The sequence below is a fragment of the Equus quagga genome, chromosome 1 (assembly GCF_021613505.1).
Source record: "Equus quagga isolate Etosha38 chromosome 1, UCLA_HA_Equagga_1.0, whole genome shotgun sequence".
Lineage (NCBI taxonomy): Eukaryota > Metazoa > Chordata > Mammalia > Perissodactyla > Equidae > Equus > Equus quagga.
This window is the reverse complement of record NC_060267.1, coordinates 98,104,425-98,126,949: the sequence shown is the minus strand read 5'-3', so window position 1 is coordinate 98,126,949 and position 22,525 is coordinate 98,104,425. Positions and strand designations below refer to the sequence as shown.

The following is a 22,525-nucleotide window of genomic DNA, read 5'->3' as shown; positions in this document are numbered from 1 at the left end:
GCTGAACGTAGAGCATGTGAAAGGACATCAGGAGAGTAAATTGGAAAATAGCTCAAAATTTAGTTTCAAAGTCATATTGAGGAGATCTTAAAATGCTCGCTGGTAAGTGTGGACTTGATATAGGCAAAGAAAAGTCATCTGAGACTTTTGAGAAGAAGAGTGAAAGGGTTTGACCTGTGGTTTGCAGTCTGGTAGTCGTAGGAAGGCTAGGCTAAGCGTGGAGGCAGATGGACTGGTCAGGAAGTACTGTTGTAGTCAGAGCAAGATAATGGCCCAAACTAAGTAGTGAAGAAAAGGTCCTGATTTTTTAAAACCCCTTCCCCACATTAATTTTAAGCCGCGTTTCCCCAATCTTGAATTCATACACTGGTGGATTAAAAATTTATACTTCCATTTGTCAGCTTTTTTTCTATAGTAAAATATACGTAACATTAAGTGTACTGTGTTAACTTTTAAGTTCAGCAGCATTAAGTGCATTTACATTTTTGTGCATCCATCACCACCGTCCGTCCACAGAACTTTTTTCATCTTTCCCAGCTGAACATCTGTCCCCATTAAACACTGATTTCCCGTCCCCCTCCCCTCTGGAAGCCACCATTCTACTTTCTGTTTCTGTAAGTTTGGCTACTCTGCTTGCCTCATGTAAGTGGAATCATGCAGTTGTGTCCTCTTGTGACTGGCTTATTTCATTTAGCATAATGTCCTCAAGGTTCACCCATGTTGTAGCATGTGTCAGAATTTCCTTCCTTTTTAAGGCTGAACTCCATTGTATTTATAGACCACATTTTGTTTGTCCATTCATCTGTTGATAAAGACTTGAGTAGTTTTCACCTTTTGGATATTATGAATATTGCTGCTGTAAACACGGTTGTACAAATACCTATATGTGTCCCTCCTTTCAATTCTTTTGGGTATATACCCAGAGGTGGAATTGCTGGCTCATGGTATTTCTATTTTTAGTTTTTTGTTTTCAGTTTTCCATAGTGACTGTACCATTTTGCATTCCCATTAAGAGTGTACAAAGGTTCCAGTTTCTCCACATTCTTGTCAACGCTTGTTATTTTCTGTTTTTTGTTTTGTTTTTGTTTTGATAATAGTTATCCTAATGGGTGTGAAGTGGTGGCTCATTGTTGTTTGATTTGCATTTCCCTAATAATTAGTGATGCTGAGTATCTTTTCGTATGCTTGTTGGCCATTTGTTAATGTCCAATATCTTCTTTGGAGAAATGTCTATTCGAGTGCTTTGTCAATTTTTTAATTAGATTCCTTGTTTGTTGAGTTTTACAAGTTCCCTATATCTTCTAGATATTAGCCCCATATCAGATATGTGATTTACAAATATCTCTCTGATTCTTGGAGTTGCCTTTTTACTCAGTTGTTAGTGTCCTTTGATGCACAAGTTTTTAATTTTCATGAGGTCCAATTTGTCTATGTTTTGTTGCCTTTGGTGTCCTATCCAAAAGCTTGCCAAATCCAGTGTCATGAAGCTTTTGCCCTGTGTTTTCTTCTAAGAGTTTTAGCCCTTACGTTTAAGTCTTTGATCCATTTTGAGTTGATTTTTGTGTATGGTATTAAGTCAGGGTCCAACTTCATTCTTTTGCATATGCCTATGCCTTTTTCTCAGCACCGTTTGTTGAAAAGACTATATTTTCCCCATGGAGTGGTCTTGGCACCATTGTCGAAAATCATTTGACCTTACGTGTGAGGTTTTATTTCTGGGTTCTTTGTTCTCTTCTGTTGATCTATTGTTTATCTTGTGCCAGTACCACACTGTTTTGGTTACTGTTGCTTTGTGGCAATTTTTGAAATCAGGACGTGTAGACCTCCCACTTTGTTCTTATTTTTCAAGATTTTTTTTGGCTATTCAGGGTTCACTTGAGATTCCATAAGAATTTTAGGATTGATTTTTCTATTTCTCTAAAAGTCATTGTTGGGATTTTGATAAAGATTGCACTGAATCCGTAGATGGTAGTATTGATATCTTAACAATATTAAGTCTTCTAATCTATGAACATGGGATTTCTTTCCATTTATTTGTGTCTTCTTTCATTCTTTCAGCAATGTGTTGTAGGGTTCAGTGTACAAGTCTCCTCCTCCTTGGTTAAGTGTATTCCTTCCGAAGTGTTCTTCATGCTATTGTAAGTGGAATTCTTTTTTTAATTTCCTTTTGGATTATTCATTGTTAGGTTGTAGAAAAGCAGTGGTTTTTGTGTGTTGATTTTGTATCCTAGAACTTTGCTGAAATTTTTTATTCTAACAGTTTTTTTGTACAATCTTTAGGGCTTTATGCATGTAAGCTCATGTTGTCAGTGACAGAGATAATTTTACTTTTTTTTTCCAATTTGGATGCCTTTTATTCCTTTTATTTCTCATCTTATTTCTCTAGCTAGGACTTGCAGTACTATATTGAATAGAAATGGTGAAAGTGGGCGTCTTTGTCCTGTTCCTGATCTTAGAGGAAATGCTTTCAGTCTTTCACGGTCAAGTATGATGTTAGCTGTGAGCTTTTCATGTATGGCCTTTATTATGTGGGAGGTAGCTTCCTTATATTCTTAGTTTGTTGAGTGTTTTTATCCTGAAAGGGTGTTAAATTTTCTTAAATGCTTTTTCATCCATTGAGATGATCACGTGATTTTTTCACTTCAGTCTGTTAATGTGGTGTACTACATTAATATATTTGTATGGTGAACCATCCTTGCATTCTAGGAATAAATCTCATTTGGTCATGGCATATAATACTTTTAATATGCTGTTGAGTTCATATTGTTAGTATTTTATTGAGGCCTTTTGCATCAATATTCCTTACAGATATTGGTCTGTAGTTTTCTTATAGTGTCTTTGGTAGCAGGGTAATGGTATACTCATAGAATGAGTTTAGTAGTGTTCCCTCTTCAAGTTTTTGGAAGAGTTTGAGGAGGATTGGTTTTCACTCTTCTTTGTATGTTTGGTAGAATTTATCAGTGAAGCTGTCTGGTCCTGAGCTTTTCTTGTTGGGAGGTTTTTGATGACTCATTCAATCTCCTTACTAGTTGTAGGTCCAAACACATTTTCTATTTATATGTTGTTTGGTCTTTGTAGGTTATGTGTTTTTAGGAATTGATCCAGTTTGTCTGGGTTATCTGATTTGCTAGTGTACAGTTGCTCATAGTCCTGTCTGGTAATCCTTCCTGTTTCTGTTAAAACAGTAATAATGTTCCTTCTTTCATTTCTGATGTTAGTTATTTGAGTCTTCTCTGTTTTTTCCTTAGTCCTTCTAGCTAAAGGCATGCCAGTTTTGTAGATCTTCTTAAAGAGTTAACTCTTTGTTTCTTTGATTTTTCTGTATTGTTTTTCTGTTCTCTATTTTATTTATCCCTGCTTTATTCTTTATCATTTCCTCCTTTTTTCTAGCCTTGCCTTTTGTTTGTTATTTTTCTGGTTAAGGTGTAAAGTTAGGTTGTTGATTTAAGGACTTCTTTTTTTAATGTAAGCGTTTATAGCTATAAATTTTCCTCTTATCACTACTCTCATTGCATTCCATAATTTTTGGTATGTTGTTTTTATTTTCATTTGTCAAGATATTCTCTGATTTCCCTGATGGCTTCTTCTTTGATCCATTGTTTAAGAGTGTGTTTAATTTCCACATATTGGTGATTTTTCTAGTTTTTCTTTTGCTATTGATTTCCAGTTTCATTCTACTGTGATTAGAAAAGATCCTTTTATGATTTGAATATTTTTATTAAGACTTATTTTGTGACCTCGCCTATGGTCTGTCCTAGAGAATGTTCCATGTGTACTTGAGAAAAATTTGTATTCTACTTCTGTTGGGTGGAGTGTTATGTAATATGTCTGTTTGGTCCAGTTAGTCCATAGTGTTCCTCCAGTCCTCTGTTTCCTTATTGGTATTCTGTCTGGTTGTTCTGTTCATTTGAAAGTGGGGTATTAGTCTACTATAATTATAGTTCTGTCAGTTTCTCTCTTCAGTTTGGTCAGTGTTTGCTTCACATATTTAGAAGCTCTGAGGTTTGCTGGATATCTGTAATTGTTATATCTTTTTGGTAAGTTGAATCCTTTATCATTATGTAATGTCCTTTTCAATTTCTTGTAACAGTTTTGGCTTAAAGTATGTTTTGTTTTATATGAGTGTATCCATTCCTGCTCTTTTTTGGTTACTATTTGCATGGAATGTGTTTTCCATCCTTTCACTTTCAACCTGTGTTTATTCTTTGCTCTACAGTGATTCTCTTCTAGGTAGTATACTGTTGGATCCTGTGTTTATCCGTTCTCCCAATCTATGTCTTTTGTTTGGAGAGTGTAATCCCTTTACATTTAAAGTAATTATTGTTAGGGAAGGACTTACTTTTGCCATTTTGTTGTTTTCTGTATATCTTACAGTTTTTTGTTCCTCATTTCCTCTCTATTTCCCTTCGTGTTTAGGTGATATTTTTATTGACACTTTTTGATTCCCTTCTTGTTTCCTTTGTGTGTTTTTACTAGATATTTCTGTGGTTACCATGGGGATTACATATAACATCCTAAAGACATAATCTGTTTTAAACTGATACCAATTTAAGTTCCATTGCATAAAAAACTCTACTCCTTTACAGTTCTGCGGCCCTTTCTGTTGTCCATGCCACAGATTACATCTTTATATATTGTGTGCCTGTTATCATAGATTTATAGTTGTTTTATTTTTGTCTCTTAAATCCTAGAGGGGAATAAAAAATGTAATTATGAACCAGAATTACAATAATACTGGTTTGAATGTTTGTCCATATGTTTTCCTTTATTGGAAAACTTTGTATGTTCATATGGCTTCGAGTTTTTGTCTAGCATTCTTTCATTTCAACCTGAAGGACTCCCTATAGTATTTCTTTCAGGGCAGGTATAGTATTAACGTATTCCCTCAATTTTTGTTTATCTGAGAAAATCTTAGTTGCTCCCTCATTTTTTAAATTGGGTTCATAATAGTTTACATCAATGTGAGATTTCAGTTATACATTATTTCTTGACTGTCACCACATAAGTTCACCCGCTGTGCACCCCCACCCCCCGCTTCCCCTGGTAACCACTGAACTGTTTTCTTTGTCCATGTGTTTGTTTATATTCAACATATGAGTGAAATCATCTGGTGTTTGTCTTTCTCAGTCTGGCTTATTTTGCTTAGCATAATTCCCTCTAGGTCCTTCCATGTTATTGCAAATGGGATGAATTGGTCTTTTTTTCTGGCTGAGTAGTATTCCATTGTATTTATGTACCACATCTTCTTTATCCAATCATGGGTCGATGGGCACTTGGGTTGCTTCCATGTCTTGGCTATTGTGAATAATGCTGCAGTGAACATAGTGGTGCATATGTTACTTTGGATTGCTTATTTCAAGTTATCTGGGTAGATACCCAGTAGTGGGATATCTGGGTTGTATGGTAGTTCTATTTTTAGTTTTTTGAGGAGTCTCTGTACTGTTTTCCATAGTGGTTGCACCAGTTTGCATTCCCACCAGCAGTGTGTGAGGGTTCGCTTCTCTCCACGCCCTCTCCAACATTTGTTATTTTTAGTCTTAGTGATTATAGCCATTTTAACTGGTGTAAGGTGGTATCTTAGTGTATTTTGGATTTGCATCTCCCTGATGATTAGTAATGTTGAACTTCTTTTCATGTCTTTATTGGCCATCTGTATGTCTTCTTTGGAAAAATGTATGTTCATCTCCTCTGCCCATTTTTTGATTGGGTTGTTTGCTTTCTTATTGTTCATTTGTGTGAATTCTTTATATATTATGGAGATTAACCCCTTGTCAGACATATGATTTGCAAATATTTTCTCCCAATTGGTGGGTTGTCTCTTTGTTTTGATCCTGGTTTCTTTTGTGTTGCAGAAGCTCTTTAGTCTGATGAATTCCCACTTGTTTATTTTTTCTTTTGTTTCCCTTGTATGAGAGGACATCGTATTTGAAAAGATCCTTTTTAGTTCGATGTCAAAGAGTATACTACCAATATTATCTTCCAGAAGTTTTAGTTTCAGGACGTATCTTCAAGTCTTTGATCCGCTTTGAGTTTATTTTTGTGTATGGTTTGAGATAGTCGTCTACCTTCATTCTTTTGCATGTGGCTGTCCAGTTTTCCCAGCACCAGTTATTGAAGAGACTTTTTCTCCAATTTATGTTCTTGGCACCTTTGTTGAAGATTAGCCATCCATAGATGTGTGGTTTTATTTCTGGGGCTTTCAGTTCTGTTCCATTGATCTGTGTGCCTGTTTTTGTACCAGTACCATGCTGTTTTGATCACTATGGCTTTGTAGTACATTTTGAAGTCATGGATTGTGATGCCTCCAGCTTTGTTCTTTTTTCTCAGGATTGCCTTAGCAATTCGGGGTCTTTGGTTGCCCCATATGAATTTTAGTATTCTTTACTCTATTGCCGTGAAGAATGTCATTGGGATTCTGATAGGGATTGCGTTGAACCTGTAGATTGCTTTAGGTAGTATGGACATTTTAACTATGTTTATTCTTCCAATCCATGAACAAGGAATCTCTTTCCATCTCTTTAAGTCATTATCAATTTCTCTCAGTAATGTCTTATAGTTTTCTTTGTATAAGTCCTTCACCTCCTTGGTTAGATTTATTCCTAGGTACTTAATTTTTTTAGTTGCGATTGCAAATAGAATCATATTCTTGAGTTCTCTTTCTGTAAGTTGGTTGTTGGACTATAGAAAAGCAACTGATTTTTGTAAGTTGACTCTGTACCCTGCAATTTTACTGTAGTTGTTAATTATTTCTATTAGTTTTCAAATGGATTTCTTGGGGTTTTCTATATATAAGATCATGTCATCTGCAAACAGCAAGAGTTTCACTTCTTCACTCCCTATTTGGATTCCTTTTATTCCTTTCTCTTGCCTAATTGCTCTGGCCAAAACCTCCAGTACTATGTTGAATCAGAGTGGTGATAGTGGGCATCCTTGTCTTGTTCCTATTCTCAGAGGGATGGTGCTCAGTTTTTGCTGATTTAGTATGATGTTGGCTATGGGTTTGTCATATATGGCCTTTATTATGTTGAGGTAATTTCCTTCTATCACCATTTTGTTAAGAGTTTTTTATCATAAATGGCTGTTGGATCTTGTCAAATGCTTTCTCTGCATCTATTGAGATGACCATGTGGTTTTTATTCCTCAGTTTGTTGATGTGGTGGATCACATTGATTGATTTGCAGATGTTGAACCATCCCTGTCTCCCTGGTATGAATCCCACTTGATCATGATGTATGATCCTTTTGATGTATTGCTGTATTCGGGTTGCCAAAACTTTGTTGAGAATTTTTGCATGTATGTTCATCAGTGACATTGGCCTGTAGTTCTCCTTTTTCGTGCTGTCCTCGTCAGGCTTTGGTATCAGCATGATGTTGGCCTCGTAGAATGTGTTAGGAAGTGTTCCATCCTCCCTAATTTTTTGGAATAGCTTGAAAAATTTAGGTATTAAATCTTTTCTGAAAGTTTGGTGGAATTCCCCAGGAAAGCCATCTGGTCCTGGGGTTTTATTCTTTGGGATGCTTTTGATTGCTGTTTCAATCTCTTTCCTTGTGATTGGCCTATTCAGATTGTCAGTTTCTTCGTGACTCAGCTTTGGGAGGTTGTAAGAATCTAAGAATTTGTCTGTTTCCTCTAGGTTATCTGTTTTGTTGGCATATAGCTTTTCGTAGTATTCTCTTACAATCCGTTGTATTTCTGTGTGGTCTGTGTAGTCTGTTATTTCTCCTCTTTCATTTCTGATTTTGTTTATTTGAGCTTTCTCTCTTTTTTTCTTTGTAAGTCTGGCTAGGGGTTTGTCAATTTTATTTATCTTCTCAAAGAACCAGCTCTTTGTTTCATTGATCCTTTCTGCTGCCTTCTTTGTTTCAATATCATTTATTTCTGCTCTGATTTTTATTATTTCTCTCCTTCTGCTGACTTTGGGTTTTGTTTGTTCTTTTTCTAATTCAGTTAGGTGTAATTTGAGATTGCTTACTTGGGTTTTTTCTTGTTTGTTAAGGCGTGCCTGTATTGCAATGAATTTCCCTCTTAATACAGCTTTTGCTGCATCCCATATGAGTTGGTAAGGCATGTTATCATTTTCATTTGTCTCCAGATATTTTTTGGTTTCTCCTTTAATTTCTTCAGTGATCCATTGCTTGTTCAATTGCATATTGTTTAGTCTCCACATCTTTGTCCCTTTCTCAGCTTTTTTCTTATAATTAATTTGTAGCTTTGTAGCATTGTGATCAGAGAAGATGCTTGTTATTATTTCAATTTTTTAAATTTATAGAGGCTTGCCTCGTTTCCCAACATACGGTCTATGCTTGAGAATGTTCCATGAACGCTTGAGAAGAATGTGTATTCTGCTGGTTTTGGATGGAGTGTTCTATCTATATATGTCTATTAAGTCCAGTTGTTTTAGCTTTTCCTTTAGCTCCACTGTTTCCTTGTTGATTTTCTGTCTGGATGATCTATCCAATGATGTGAGTGGGGTGTTGAGGTCCCCTACTATTACTGTGTTATTTTTAATATCTTCTTTTAAGTATGTTAATAGTTGCTTTATGAACTTTTGTGCTTCTGTGTTGGGTGCATAGATATTTATAAGCGTTATTTCTTCTTGATGGAGTATCCCTTGGATCATTATATATTGCTCCTCTTTGTCTGTCTTAACCTGCCTTATCTTGAAGTCTACTTTGTCTGACATAAATATTGCAAAACCTGCTTTCTTTTGTTTGCTGTTAGCTTGGAGTATCGTCTTCCACCCCTTGACTCTGAGCCTGTGTTTGTCCTTGGAGCTGAGATGTGTTTCCTGGAGGCAACAAATTGTTGGATCTTTTTCTTTAATCCATCTTGCCACTCTGTGTCTTTTTACTGGAGAGTTCAGTCCGTTTACATTGAGGGTGATTATTGATGTATGAGGGCTTAATGCTGTCATTGTATCATTTGTTTTCCAGTTTTCTTGCATTTTCTTTGTTTCTCGTCCTGTGTGTTTTGGTCTACCCATTAATTGTGTAGTTTTTTGTGATGTGTTTCTTTGTTTTTTCCTTATTTGTTTTTTGTGTCTCTGTTCTGCTTTTTAGTTTAGTGGCTACCCTGAAGCTTGTATTCAGAATCTCATGTATAAGATAGTCCATTTTCTGATGGCCTCTTATTTCCTTAGTCTAAACTGATTCAGTCCCTTTCCTCCTCCCCTCCTGTTATTATTCTCATATCTTATTCCAACTTCTGTTGTGAGTTTGTGATTAAAGTGACAAGATTGTCTTTGTTTTTGGTGTTTTCCTAGCTTTTAGCCTAATGCTATAGTTGAATATTTGCTATCCTATTCTGATTCTGTCTGTCTCCTTACTCTGTGTTTTGTGGCCCCTTTCTCCCTTTTTTCCTTTTTTCATGTATGAGGGCCACCTGGAGGATTTCTTGTAAGGGGTTCTCGTGGCTACGAAGTCCCTTAGCTTTTGTTTGTCTGGGAAAGATTTAATTTCTCCCTCATATCTGAAGGATATTTTTGCTGGATAGAGTATTCTTGGCTGAAGATTTTTCTCTTTTAAAGTTTTGAATACATCATTCCATTCTCTCCCAGCTTGTAAGCTTTCTGCTGAAATCTGCTGAAAGTCTGATAGGGGCTCCTTTGTAGGTTATTTTCTTCTGCCTTGCTGTCTTGAGTATTCTTTCTTTGTCCTTCATTTTTGCCAGTTTTACTACTATATGCCTTGCAGTAGGTCTTTTTACATTGACAAATCTAGGAGATCTGGAAGCTTCCTCCACACATATTTCCCTCTCATTCCCTAGACTTGGGAAGTTTTCTGCTATTATTTCTTTGAATATGCTTTCTGCTCCATTCTCCTTCTCTTCACCTTCTTGAATACCTATAATTCTTATGTTGCTTTTCCTAATTGAGTCGGATATTTCTCAGAGACTTTCTTCATTTCTTTTTAGTCTTAGTTCTCTCTTGTCCTCTGTCTGGAGCACTTCAACATGTCTTATCTTCGATTATGCTGATTTGCTGCTCTAAGGTGTCTACACGAGCATTCAGGGAATCTGTATTTTGTTTTATCTCTTCCATTGTGTCTTTCATCTCTAATGTTTCTTCTTGATTTTTCTGTACAGTTTCAATCTCTTTTGTAAAGTAGCTCCTGAACTCGTTGATTCTCGTTGTTTGTCTATATTCTCTTTTACCTCATTGAGTCTTTTGATGATAGCTATTTTGAATTCATTGTCGTTTAGTTTACATATTTCAGCGTCCTCAGAACTGAGTTCTGGGTGCTTGTCGATTTCTTTCTGGTCTGGAGTTTTGATGAAGTGCCTGATGTTGAAAGGACGGGACTTTCCCCTTGTGATATTATTCGGTTGCAGTTACCACCTATCACCACTGGGTGGAGGTCGAGAACCACGTATTCTGAGCCCTCTGCCTTCAGCCAAGATGGTGCCACGTGGGTCGGGGGAGGGGCACTTTCTCCTGTGTGCAGTCCCCGGTTCCCCACCAGCTCTCGCTATCTGGTCACTTGGGGTCTTGGCTTGATGAGGTCACCCCATGTGAACGCTTTTGCCCCTTTAGAGGGCTTCCCTCTAGGCTGCAAGAGCCCTAGGGAGTCCTGGGTGATCCCACGGATGTGCGACCCCTCCCCCGCTCATTTCCTCATGGTGCCTCCAATGGCAGCGACCGCAGTCTTTAGAAGAGGGATGAAGTGCTGTCTTACCCTGTTCTAGCTCCTCTAAGGGAGGCCCCAGCCTCTCCACCCTCCGTTGTGGGGCTGCCATGACTCTCTGAGGATTTTTGTGCTTTTAGGGTGTTTTCTCTTGGAATATAGTTGCTCCTTCTTGTTGTATGTTGGAGGGGAGAGAGTCCCAGGCAAATTCAGTCCACAATGATGCTGAAGTCACCCCAATTTTACCCTCCCTCATTTTTGAAGGACAGTTTTTTTGCCAGCTATAGAATTCTTGGTTGGTAGTTTTTTCTTTCAGCATGTTAAACATATCCCACTGCCTCTGGCTGGTTAGGTTTCTACTGAAAAATCCACTGATTTTTTTTTTTTAAAGATTTTATTTTTTTCCTTTTTCTCCCCAAAGCCCCCAGTACATAGCTGTACGTTCTTAGTTGTGGGTCCCTCTAGTTGTGGCATGTGGGATGCCGCCACAGCGTGGCCGGATGATCGGTGCCATGTCCGCACCCAGTGTTCGAACTGACGAAATACTGGGCTGCCTGCAGCGGAGCATGTGAACTCAACCACTCGGCCATGGGGCTGGCCCCTCCACTGATAATCTTATTGAAGATCACTTGTATGTGACAAGTTGCTTTTCTCTTGCTGCTTTCAAGATTCTCTCTTTGTCTTTGGTTTTGACAGTTTGATTGTAATGTGTCTTGGTGTGAGTCTCGGGGTTTATCCTTGGAGTTTTTTGAGCATCTCATATTCGTATATCCACATTGTTCCTCATATTCAGGAAGTTTTTGAACATCATTTCTTCAAATAAGCTCTCTGCCCCTTTCTTCTTCTGAGACTCCCATAACGTGTATATTTTTCCACCTTAATGGTGTCCATCAAGTCTCTTACTCTATGTTCATTTTTCTTCTTTCTTTTTCTCCTTAGGCTTAATTATTTCAAATGGCCTGTCTTCAAGTTCACTGATTCTTCTGTCTGTTTAAGCCTGCTGTTGAACTCCTCTAGTGAATTTTTCAATTCATTGATTGTATTTTTCACATTTGGAGTTTGTGTTAGGTTATTTCTATCTTTGTTGATATTCTCATTTGGTTATATACCGTCTTGGAACAAAGAGCATATATCGCATATGACAGGAATGTCCCTTTTACAACAGTCACGAGATTGCTTTGCTAGCACAGCAGGTCAGTGGTGGTCACAAGGTGAGCACAGCCTGTCAGTAATTAATCCTTTGTTTCCAGGAAAAGATGCTTATCCTTAAGGAAATGCTGATGTGGGAGAAGCTATCCCTATCTTTAAGGACCTCGTTCTTGTCTTTGGGACATAGTAAATATTTAAAGCGGATGTAGAATGTGTGCTCAACAGGCCATGTCAGGCCTTTCTGGAAAAATAAGGTCAGGCCAAATTAGTTTTAAACCAAATGGCTTTCTCATATATTCCAATGTATCCTATCGCTTTTCATTTATTTTTATCAGGTATGAAGTCTATGTTTGTTCAGCCTTGTTTTGGAGATTTATTTTTTCCTTTGAATGGGCCATGATTTCTTACTTTTTTGTCTGCATATGATCTTTTCTTGAACACTTGACATTATAAAAAACAGCCTCCTCTCCCAGTCTTTGCAGACTGGCTCCGTCCTGGGGAAGACTTTCACTAATCAGTGAAGCATGAAGGCTTAAGGTCTTCTCAGGCCTTTTCTGGGCATTCATCTTCCTTGGGCCTGTATGTGTGCTTTTCACCCCTGGGCCCAGTTCTCCTATATATGTGGCTGCTTTAAAGCATCTTAAATTCCTTAAGAGTCTCTCCCCTGCTGCTTCTTGGGCCCTTGGCTGTTACAATGTATTCCTCTGCCTATAATCTCTCGCCCCTAGGTAGGTGTCTATAGATTTGTAGCCCACTTTGGTTTTCGTGAGCCACACCCCCTGCTTCTCATGGCTTCCTCTAGCCTTAAATTCTGGCTACTTTGGCCATTTGAGCTCTGAGTTAGATATTACAGAGACCAGTTCCTCAGGCAGCCCTGAGACAGGTTAATAGAATGTTGGAAATTCCATCCTATCTGCTCTCTTCATTGTGTGGAATAGAAGTGGGGCCCGGGCTGCTGCTCCCCTCTTATTGGGCCATGCAGCATGAGGGAGTGGGTGGGGCAAAGGAGGGTAAAAATGCTGCCATTTCGAGTGTGGCATTTTCCTGATTGAGTGTTCACTTCGTTGTTGTAGATTTTTGATCAGTTTCCAGAGCTCCGATTAAGTCGTCTTACTTTGAGATCATTTAGCTTCTTAGATATTACTGGTTTTCATCAAATTTGGGACATATTTTGGATATTTCTTCAATTATTTCTTCTATTCGCTGCCTCTTTTTCTGGTGTATACACCATGCATATGTTGATATGCTTAGTGGTGTCCCATATTTCTCTGCAGCTCTGTCCATTTTCCTTCAGTCCATTTTTCTTCATTCTTTTCTCTTTGTGGCTTGAGATTATGTAATCTCTATTGGTCTAGTCTCAAGTTTGGTAATTCTGTCAGTTCAAATCTGTTAAGATGCTTTACTGGACTTTTCACTTTGGTTATTGTACTTTTCAACTCTATGATTTCTATTTGGTTCCTTTTTATAATTTTTATCTGTTTATTGATATTTTCTACTGGATGAGACATTGTCATCTCCTTTCCTTTATCTCCTAAAGCATAGTTTTCTTTAATACTTTGAATGTATTTACAATGACTACTTTATTATTTAGCATGACATATGGGCCCTCTCAGAGGCAGGATCTCTTGCCTGCTTTTTTTCCTGTGTCTGGATCCACTTTCCTGTTTCTTTGTATGTCTTGTAATTTTTTGTTGAAACCTGGGCATTTTAGGTAATATATTGTAGGAATTCCAGATACTGATCCCCTCCTTCTTTGTGGCTTGTTTTTCTTTGCCTGTATATTTCTTTATAGTGAGTTGGCCAGATTCCTTGAGGGAAGTTTATTTCCCCCTTAAGATGGAGCCTCTGATATCACTCCTCAGAGGGTGCAGCCTTGGGTATATGCACAGTAACCCTGGGATGACAGGGATGTTAGCAGGGCTCTCAGTGACTGTCTGTATTATATTGTCTCACTGTTGGTATCACACCCAGATCTTAGGCACCACTAATTGCAGGCTGGTTGCTCTGTAGTTTTTGTCAATGCGCTGGGATGTAAGCTGTTCCATACTCTGATCCAATTAAATCTGGGCCTCTTTGCAAGAGTATCTTTTAAGGCAAATTTGAGGTTTGTCCTGACCCTAGAAGGGCTATCCTTAGGTATCTCCTTCCTTGCTTCTCTCTGGTAAACTAGCTGGCTTACAGTTTAGCTTGTCACTTTAATGGAGCTACCAGCCTCCTCTTAATTGCTTACCACCAAAATCTCTGTTGTTTTCAAGAATGTCTTTAGACTTAGATTTCTTCCCAGTCTTTCAATAAAGTCAGTTCCTTTGAGTAGAGCTTTGGAGCTTTCTGATCTAATGGTTTACCTCTTCCTCTGAGAAAAATCTCTGAGACCTTGCTTCAGAGCTAGGGGTGGGGACAGTGCCCCGATTCTCTTGGATTGACAGCCCTGCTTTATGAGCAGGGCTCTGGGTGGGGGCAGTAGCCTCTGGTCTTCGCGGCGTGCCTCTCCCAGCCTGGAAGCTCAGGTGGGTTGGGGTGAGGATAATCAGGACCCTAATATTTTTGCTTATTAGTTGGGGCTGGGTGGAGGAAGGGAGCCTCTGTGTTGCTACATTCACGAGGAACTTAGCCTTTGCCACTCAGAGCTGTGGGGGAATTGAGAAATGATGGGGGCCTGCCCCTATGATCCCGGGATTTCAGGCGCGAGGAAGCGTCCTTTTCTTAGCCACTCTCACATGAGGTAGAGCTTCCATCAAGCTGACCTAGGGCAGGGGAGGGAGAGGGCAGGTTATGGCTTCAGTGCCTCAGACTCTCCCTGTTCTTGGTGACGTCTAGTAGATTTTCTTGAATAATTACATTTCTTAATTTGCTTTGTGCCCTCAGGACAACTTCCAGAGCCTTTAAATGGTTGCTTTTTAATAATTTTCACCAACTGTAGGTGTTTGCCATGGAGCAGGTCTGTGAAGCTCCTCATGCCTCCATCCTGGCATTGGAACCTCTGGGCTTTATCTTGAGGGTTGAGGGCATTGAAGGGTTTAAGTAATCATGAAAAGTTGGCTTTGAAAAACCATTTTGGCTGTAATTTAGAGAACTGGAGGGGACGAAACTGGATGTAGAGAGAACTCTTAGGATGTAACAGAAATTCCAGTAATAGTTGCTGGTGGCTTAAATTAAGATAGCAACTGTGAGGAACTAGAAAGATGAACTAGTTCAACACAGAGAGTTGTTAAGACTTAGTAATTAATCAGATGGATGGGGAGTTAGTGTGGGGTAGGAGGATGTTACAAGAGAGAACATTAGAATGACTCATGATCAGTGCTTTGCAGACTTGTCAAAATGCAGATTCTCATCCAGGGCCTGATTCTGCATGTCTGACAGCCTCCTAGGAGATGCCCATGCTGCAGGTCCTCCATGTCCTATTTGAGTAGCAAGGTCCTAGGGTTTCGTGTTCTGTTCGGGCAACTGGTGAATGGTGGCAGAGTGAAACTGTCAGTTTACTTGTTTGTTTCCCTAGTAGAGGGCAGGGATTGTCTTGTTCATTGTATCTTTAGTATGTAGAACAATGGATGACCCATAGTGGGTGTTTAATGGATAAATATTTGTTTAATGATGTATTGACTGTTGAAAGGAAACACAGAAAGAGGAAAAGATATGTGGGAAAAGATGAATTTCATTTTGGGCATGTTTAGGCAAAATTTGGTCATTTGGGCAAAATTTAGGTCAAATTAAAGTACATATGGGTGGATGTGATGTGAGATGCCTGTGGACACTCAGGTGGAGAAATATATATTGCCTGTCTTGAGTTCAGAAAAGAGATTTGGGCAAAAGCTGTAGATTTGGAAGTTAAGGATACAGGTTGTAAAAGAAGGGAAGAGATGGGCTGAGATTATCCTGGGAAGATACTTAGAGAAAGGGAGAAAAAAAACATAGGCCAGAGCTCATATTTCTGAAGAATATTTGTTTTGGACCTCCCTTATTACCATGCTCAGATTTCATAACTCTGTTGAATCTTTGTGAGAGTAAAACTTAGGTAAATTTTTGTTCCAGGTTAAAGAACTCTTTTCTTCCTTGGGAGTTGAATGCCATATCTTGGAACTTGATCAAGTTGGTAAGTACAATGGTTAGTACACACTGTTGTTTGTACTAAGTGTCAGCATGATTGACTTCTGTCCATTTGCTTTGTTCAGTTCAGCTCACTTTTGTCTCTTGGGTTAGATGAGCTGTTTTCGTTTACATTCACCTATGCAGAAAATGAACCTCTACATGACAAAGGATTTGGTGTAGATTCTTTTATTTACATATTTCTTGTATTTGAAGGGAGGGAGTGGGAGGAAGATGTATAAGCTGGTGACCTTGGAGTACTTCAGGCATTTCAGATGTATCTTCCAACTTTCTAGCAAAATAGACTAAGCTGTAATAAATGAAGAGAATCCTCTCCTATTTCCTGATTGTATTACCCATGAGGCGAACCACATTAGTTTTTTAGCTTTATACTTTTGAGTTTTTATCATCCATGCATCCACCATCTAATATTAATTGAGCACTTGACATACGCATGAAGAATGTGATCTCTGCCTTCGTGGGGCTTCACCAACTCCTTTTAGCCAAGTTGCTTTAATAAGTGAAATGTTCTCGCACCTTTGAGACTTTTCTAAAGAATATACCAAATAGGGTAGTCTTAAGTAGTCATTGCCTGATTTTATTTTTAGAGATCGGGGATAAATTGTGGACTAGGGTCATAAAGATTTTTCAAATGTAATTGTAGGAAATATTTTCTGAGTTATTACTGTTGAAGCAGATTTTATCTTGATATTTGCTCTTCAAGGAGGATTCTTATTTATTGTCTCGGTATAGTCATTGAATTGTAAGTCAAAATCTAATTTAGAAGAGTTTATTTTAAAAGGAATCAGTAGATTGGTCTTTATTCTTTGAAAATCTGGGTGTTTTTCTCTCTTGAGTCACCATTTCAGAAAGTTATATGACACTGACCTTCTGTGGGTGTGTCCATGTGAGAATTTGAGAGTTGTAACACTTTAGTTCAACTCACAAAAGGTTTGGATCCCTTTGAGTGTTCTTCTATATTTAATATTTTATTCTTTAGATGATGGGGCCAGTGTTCAAGAAGTGCTGTCAGAGATCACTAATCAGAGAACCGTGCCCAATATTTTCGTGAATAAAGTACATGTGGGTGGATGTGAGCAGACTTTCCAGGTAATAATAGTATTATATGTTCTTTAATGCTGCTTGCCCAGATTTTGTTTTTAAATAGTTAAAAGGGGAGAAAATGGTTTAGAATTCTGTTCGTTTGTCTTTTGGAAGTTGTAAAATCGAAAAGCATATAGGATGGTTATCAGATCATCTCGATTACTTTAAAGGAAATTAGCTTTTCTACCAACTCAAACTTCAGAAGCTAAAAAGGAGAAGGTTTTGAATGAGGTTGCCAGGACAAACAGGTGGGCCACGGGGAACCTCTCTGGTCTCTTCCACCTCTTGGGGAGAGAAATCTCTTTAAGATTTTGTAAAATGAGGTCAACGCTAACATTCTGGTGTAGGGTAAGTAGAATTCCTCTTAAGGATGTTACCCCTGGAGCTTTACCAAGGCCCATGGGCTTTGATTTTTTGATTCCTAAAATGCAGAAATGAATAGGAATCATTCAGTTAAGTAGTGACAGATAAAAATTTATATTTAGTAAATAAGGTCCTTATTTTATAACTAGTTATTTACTTTTACTAAAATTCTGCTCTTGTACCTTTTATATATGTATACAAATGGTAGTAAGCAATGATTGATTAAATACTTTGAGATTTTAATTAAGAACTATGTTTTTATTGAGAAACCATATTTTGTTGTATATTAATCTATGATTAGCATCGTTATCTAGTAACAGCCTGCTTTATTAGTCCTAGGAGCTATAACCTTATTCACCTGGTGGTGAGTACATAATTATAACCCCTAAACATCTTTGGAAGTGCTACTCTTGCCAATCCTAACCTGGAAAGTGATGTCAGAGGATGAATCTGGAGATACAGAATTATCAATTCTATTTCAAGACTGGAAGGCATTTCTTTGGATGGCAGATGTTTAGGAGAAAGATTTCCCTAAGGGCACCTCAAAGTAAGGAGGCCAAAGGAGTCATTTTTAGAATGTGCGGAAAGCCTCCACGAGTACCCATTCTTTGGTGGCCCACGTGACATTTGCTCAGCCCCATAGTTACGTAGTGCTTCCACTCTGCTTCCCAGGATGAGCTGGTTCCAGCCTGGTGTCTCTAAAGCCACCATAATGGGATTGAGCAACCAACTTTGCATAAAGAGAACTATTGTTAAATCGCATTTCTTTTTTTCTTTGCTTGAGAAAGATTGTCCCTGAGGTAACACCTGTGCCAATTTTCCTCTATTTTGTATGTGGGACACTGCCACAGCATGGTTCAATGAGCAGTGTGTAGGTCTGCACCCGGGGTGTGAACCTGTGAACCCAGGGTGGCTGAAGCAGAGCGTGCAAACTTAACCACTGTGCCACCAGGCTGGCCCCTTAAATCACGTATTGAACCTCTAGCCTCATCTAAGCTACTTCTGATCACAAGTGAACAAGAGAGTATGGTGCAGAGCCAGCCTCATGACCACTGCTGAAAGAAAAAGCAAAATGTTTGTGTTGTATAGGAAGCTCACCAGTGAGCTGCAAAATTTAGGTCAATTTATGAGAAACTATGAAAGTATTTGAAGTGCATGTCCTGCTGATGATGGGTGAGGATTGTTTTCGAAATGAAGCCTAGCTCAGGTGAACAAGATAAAGAGGATCTTGAAAAATGACACTTAGTTATTTAACTGCACTTGGTTATGATATTTTGATGATTAGACCAAGGAAAATGACCTCGTCTGACGTAGATGTAAAGCCGTGAGCTCTGGGTCATTTGACACATCCCTACCTATTGGGTGATAAACAGAAATGTATGTGCTTTGCCATGTGTTTTGAGTAGTTGGCCCTTATTTGAATAACATCCAGATAAATTTGCAATTTCAACTTACATGAATTAGTATAGATTGTTTCTAAGATTTTTTAAAAGAAATCCATGCTGATGGAGGTAGCATGCAAAGAAGCAGTTTTAAAATAAGTCATACCGTATTCTCTCCTTTCGTTAAACCATAGGCACATCAGAGTGGTGTATTAGAGAAGCTCCTTCAGGGAGATTCAGCATATGACTATGACCTCATTGTCATTGGTGGTGGTTCTGGTGGCCTTGCATGTGCTCAGGTAGGAAAAAAATGAAACTTGAAGGTAATTTTCCTGGTGATTGCCATAAGCATTTCTTCTGCTACTTAAAAAAAAAAAAGCCAATTTTGATGTTACAGTCTAAGCTTTTATTGTGATAGTTGATTTTAATAAAGAGAACGTCTGTGTTTTGACACAAACACAGTCTTTTCATCCAGGAGAAAGAAAAGTTAGAGGAGTGTCAGGAAAATGACAGCATCTTTATATGTAGCTTTTTTTGTAGGAAGCTGCCGTTTTGGGAAAGAAAGTTATGGTGCTAGACTTTGTGGTGCCGTCCCCGCAGGGCACGTCCTGGGGTAAGCTGTTTTCTTCGTTGTTGCGATTGTTGTTACCCTCTGCTCTTTACATGCTTCTTTGGCTTTGCTGAGTCTCATTTAATCCTCACAACAGTCTCAAGAGGTATAACCAGCCTGTTTCACAGTTGGGGAGACTGAGTCTAGTGAGGTTCCGTAAGTGGCCTAAGATCGCATAGTTAACAAGTGGAGAAGTTGGAAAGATAATACAAAAATAATTAAGGAAGATTTTGCGAAAAGTAGAAAATTCCATGACCCCAGGATTCTGACACTTATGCCGTAATTATTTTGCACACATGCACTAATGGTTTCACATAGTTGTGGTCACAGTGTATACTGTGTCCTTCTCACCTAAGTTTGCCATTCTATTTTCCTGTTTTTCTGCATTGATTTCATAACTGACTCTCCTGGCTACATGATGGTCTGCCAAGTTAGCGTGTGTGTTTAATAAAATGCACAGTGAGCTCCCAGCCCTGTGACTTTGCTGTAGACGAGAGTGCTCACCTTTCCATGTTCTTTTCACTATAAAATAGAACACATAGATTTTTGTGCTGGATATTTTCTGTTTATGCTTCAAGTCCATTCTCCTTGCCTCTACCCTGCTTTATGCCCAGAGGCTGATGAATTGGCAGCCTTGCCCTCTGGCTTCTGGTTGGGCTTGGCCAGTTTGGGGTAATAGGAAAAGAACAGAAGGAGGCAGGAGAGTAGCGGTAGGGTCTTCATCCCCTTGGCTCCTGCTGCTGGTCGCTGCAGGCTGGGTCCCTCTCCTTGTGGAAGGCCACAGCCCTTGTCACGGCGGTCCGCCTTTGGGCTGTGGCACTCACTCAGTATGCTTGCCCCTTCACGTGGGGTTGGTGATGGCCCCACTGTTCTATCCCTCCTTCTCTTCCTGCCCGCAGCCCTGTAATAATTTCTCTACAAGCTCTCCTCAGTTACCCAGCCCGAGTGTCATCTCTTTCCTGCTGGAAAATGATTTTTTAAAATTCAAACTTACTCAAAAAAATTTAAGGCTGGAATTTCACATAATAAACCTCACCTACCTTGATTTTTCTCATATTTTTATGGTGTGTGTACACTTGTCTTTTTTCTTCCTTCCTCCTTCCCTCTTCCTCTCCTGCCTTCTTCTTCTCCTGTTCAGAAATATCCTACTTATCTGGATTACCAGAAGAGACTGATCAAAGAGGGAACCTGTGGACTCATGCTTTGCACAGGGGCACTTACATATGACCTGTTGCATGTTGTTCAAAATTCCGAGTAGATGTTACCAGGCAGCTTGCAGTGGACCTGCTGTTGGCTCGGAGAAGGAGTCAGAGTTGCAGAGAGTAAAGGCTGGAAGCTGGGGTTCTGGCCTTTGGTGTAGTGCGTATCTAATTAATCTAATACAGTTCTGATCCCTTTGTAGGTCAGACTCAGATCAAAGTTTTGGACTCTGTCCCCAGAAAACCATTCAAATACACATCTGCATTTTTGCTTATCCTTGGGCCTCCTTCATGAGCCCTTCTTAAACAGTTTGGGTTAATCATTTGTGTGTTATTGTAGGGTGTGATGTTGACCCCACAACCATTCAAGTTTGTTGGTTCCACGTTTTAATAAGACCCACTCCGCATGTAGGTAAAACCATCCACCCGCCCACACACACACACACACACACACACACACGCAAAATGTTAAAACTGTTATTTTATTTCTCAGGTCTTGGTGGTACTTGCGTAAACGTAGGCTGCATTCCTAAGAAGTTGATGCATCAAGCTGCCCTTTTGGGGCAGGCCTTAATTGACTCAAGGAAATTTGGCTGGGAGTATAATCAACAAGGTGGGTAATGGTTTATAAAAATATAGACTGGGAGAAAAGAAGAAAGAATGAGTTTCTTTGAGAAATACTCACTATAGTTGAGTTTGAAATTTGTTTTCTAAACTCTCGTCAGGAGCCCACTCTGTGCCAGCTCCTGAGTGGCTGGGCTGAAGACTCGAGGGAGGATGTTGGGAGACATGAGATTAGAGAGGAAAGGAGGTCACGAAAGCTCTTCAGTGCCGTGTTAAGGAGTTCAAATTTACCCCCAGAGGTGGTAAGAGAGCTGCGGAGAAGTTTCAGCGGGAGAGGAACACGGACCACAGTTTGCAATCCGGATCCCTCTGATGGCGCCAGGGAGCTTAGAAGGCTAGAGGTGGGGGGAGTCAAGTCCAAAGACAGGGAAGTGAGGTGGGGCACTGGTGTATAACTCAGAGAAGAAACGACGAGGCCTGAGCAGAGACCGAAGCGGGACTAGAGAGTACGAGATGGATTTAGAGGAATTCAGGCATAGAATTGACAGGTTAGATGTGGAGTGGTGATTCCGTACGACCAGAATAATGTGTGGAGTTTTTAAAAAAGTAGGACTTTTTCTCCAGAGATTTTGATCCAGTAGATCTGTGTGTGTTTAAAGTTTCGTAGATGATTCTGGTGCTTACAGGTGATCCCGCCAGGCCGTCGATGTCCTCAGTAGGGTAGAGGTGAGGGAGAGGAATGAATCCGGGCAGGGAGACTGGGTGAGAATGTAGTGCATTCCTTGAGATAGAGAACACAGGCAAGTTTGGGATAGTCGCTGGTGTGGGGGACATAATGAGTTGAGGCTGGACAAGTTTGCCCCGACAGTCAGCTCCATGGTGAGCTTTCAGTGAAACTGCAGACTGGTTGTAGGTAAAATGAGGTCTCTTCACTCGGGAGTTTCACTTCTGGGTGGTCTTCACTTTTAAGAATCCTTTTCCTGACTCTTTCATCTTGTGTGGATGTTCCATTTAAAGTCCTTTCGGAACATCCTGGTGGAGATAGATATCTGGAATGGCTTTTGCTTGAGAGAGGTCTGGGCAAGGCCTGGGTTTCGAGTCAGCATGGAGGTGAGAGTTGGAGTCTTAGGAATGGCTGAGATGGTCCGGGGAGGACCTATGGATGGAAGAGAATAGAAGAGAGAGACAGGACCCTGGGCTGTGTTAATAACCCAGATAAGTGGGTGAGGAAAAGGAGGAGAACCAGGAGACTCATTCACAGAAGCCAGGAGGGGTTCGATTTTTAAGGGCAAGATTAGGACCTGAGGAGTCTTAAAAAAGAACTAACTTGAGTGAAATGTTGCAGAAAGACTGAATGGAATAGGATTTGAATTATGTACTTTTTGGTTTGGTAGTTAGGTAGTTAAGGAGTTGCTCTTTAAAATTAAAAATGTTCAAACCCTGTTTCTA

General features: G+C 39.4%; 1 protein-coding gene across 1 annotated transcript in view; it reads left to right on the top strand.

Annotated features, from left to right (window-relative positions):
• The window catches only part of TXNRD3 (thioredoxin reductase 3), a 75,415-nt gene that overhangs the window by 4,118 nt on the left and 48,772 nt on the right, over positions 1-22,525 (top strand). Inside the window, exons 2-6 of the mRNA XM_046674053.1 lie at positions 15,801-15,861; positions 16,855-16,964; positions 18,898-19,002; positions 19,244-19,316; positions 21,006-21,125. Of these exons, the coding sequence (XP_046530009.1) occupies positions 15,801-15,861; positions 16,855-16,964; positions 18,898-19,002; positions 19,244-19,316; positions 21,006-21,125 (469 nt within the window). The remainder of the gene's footprint in view (positions 1-15,800; positions 15,862-16,854; positions 16,965-18,897; positions 19,003-19,243; positions 19,317-21,005; positions 21,126-22,525) is intronic.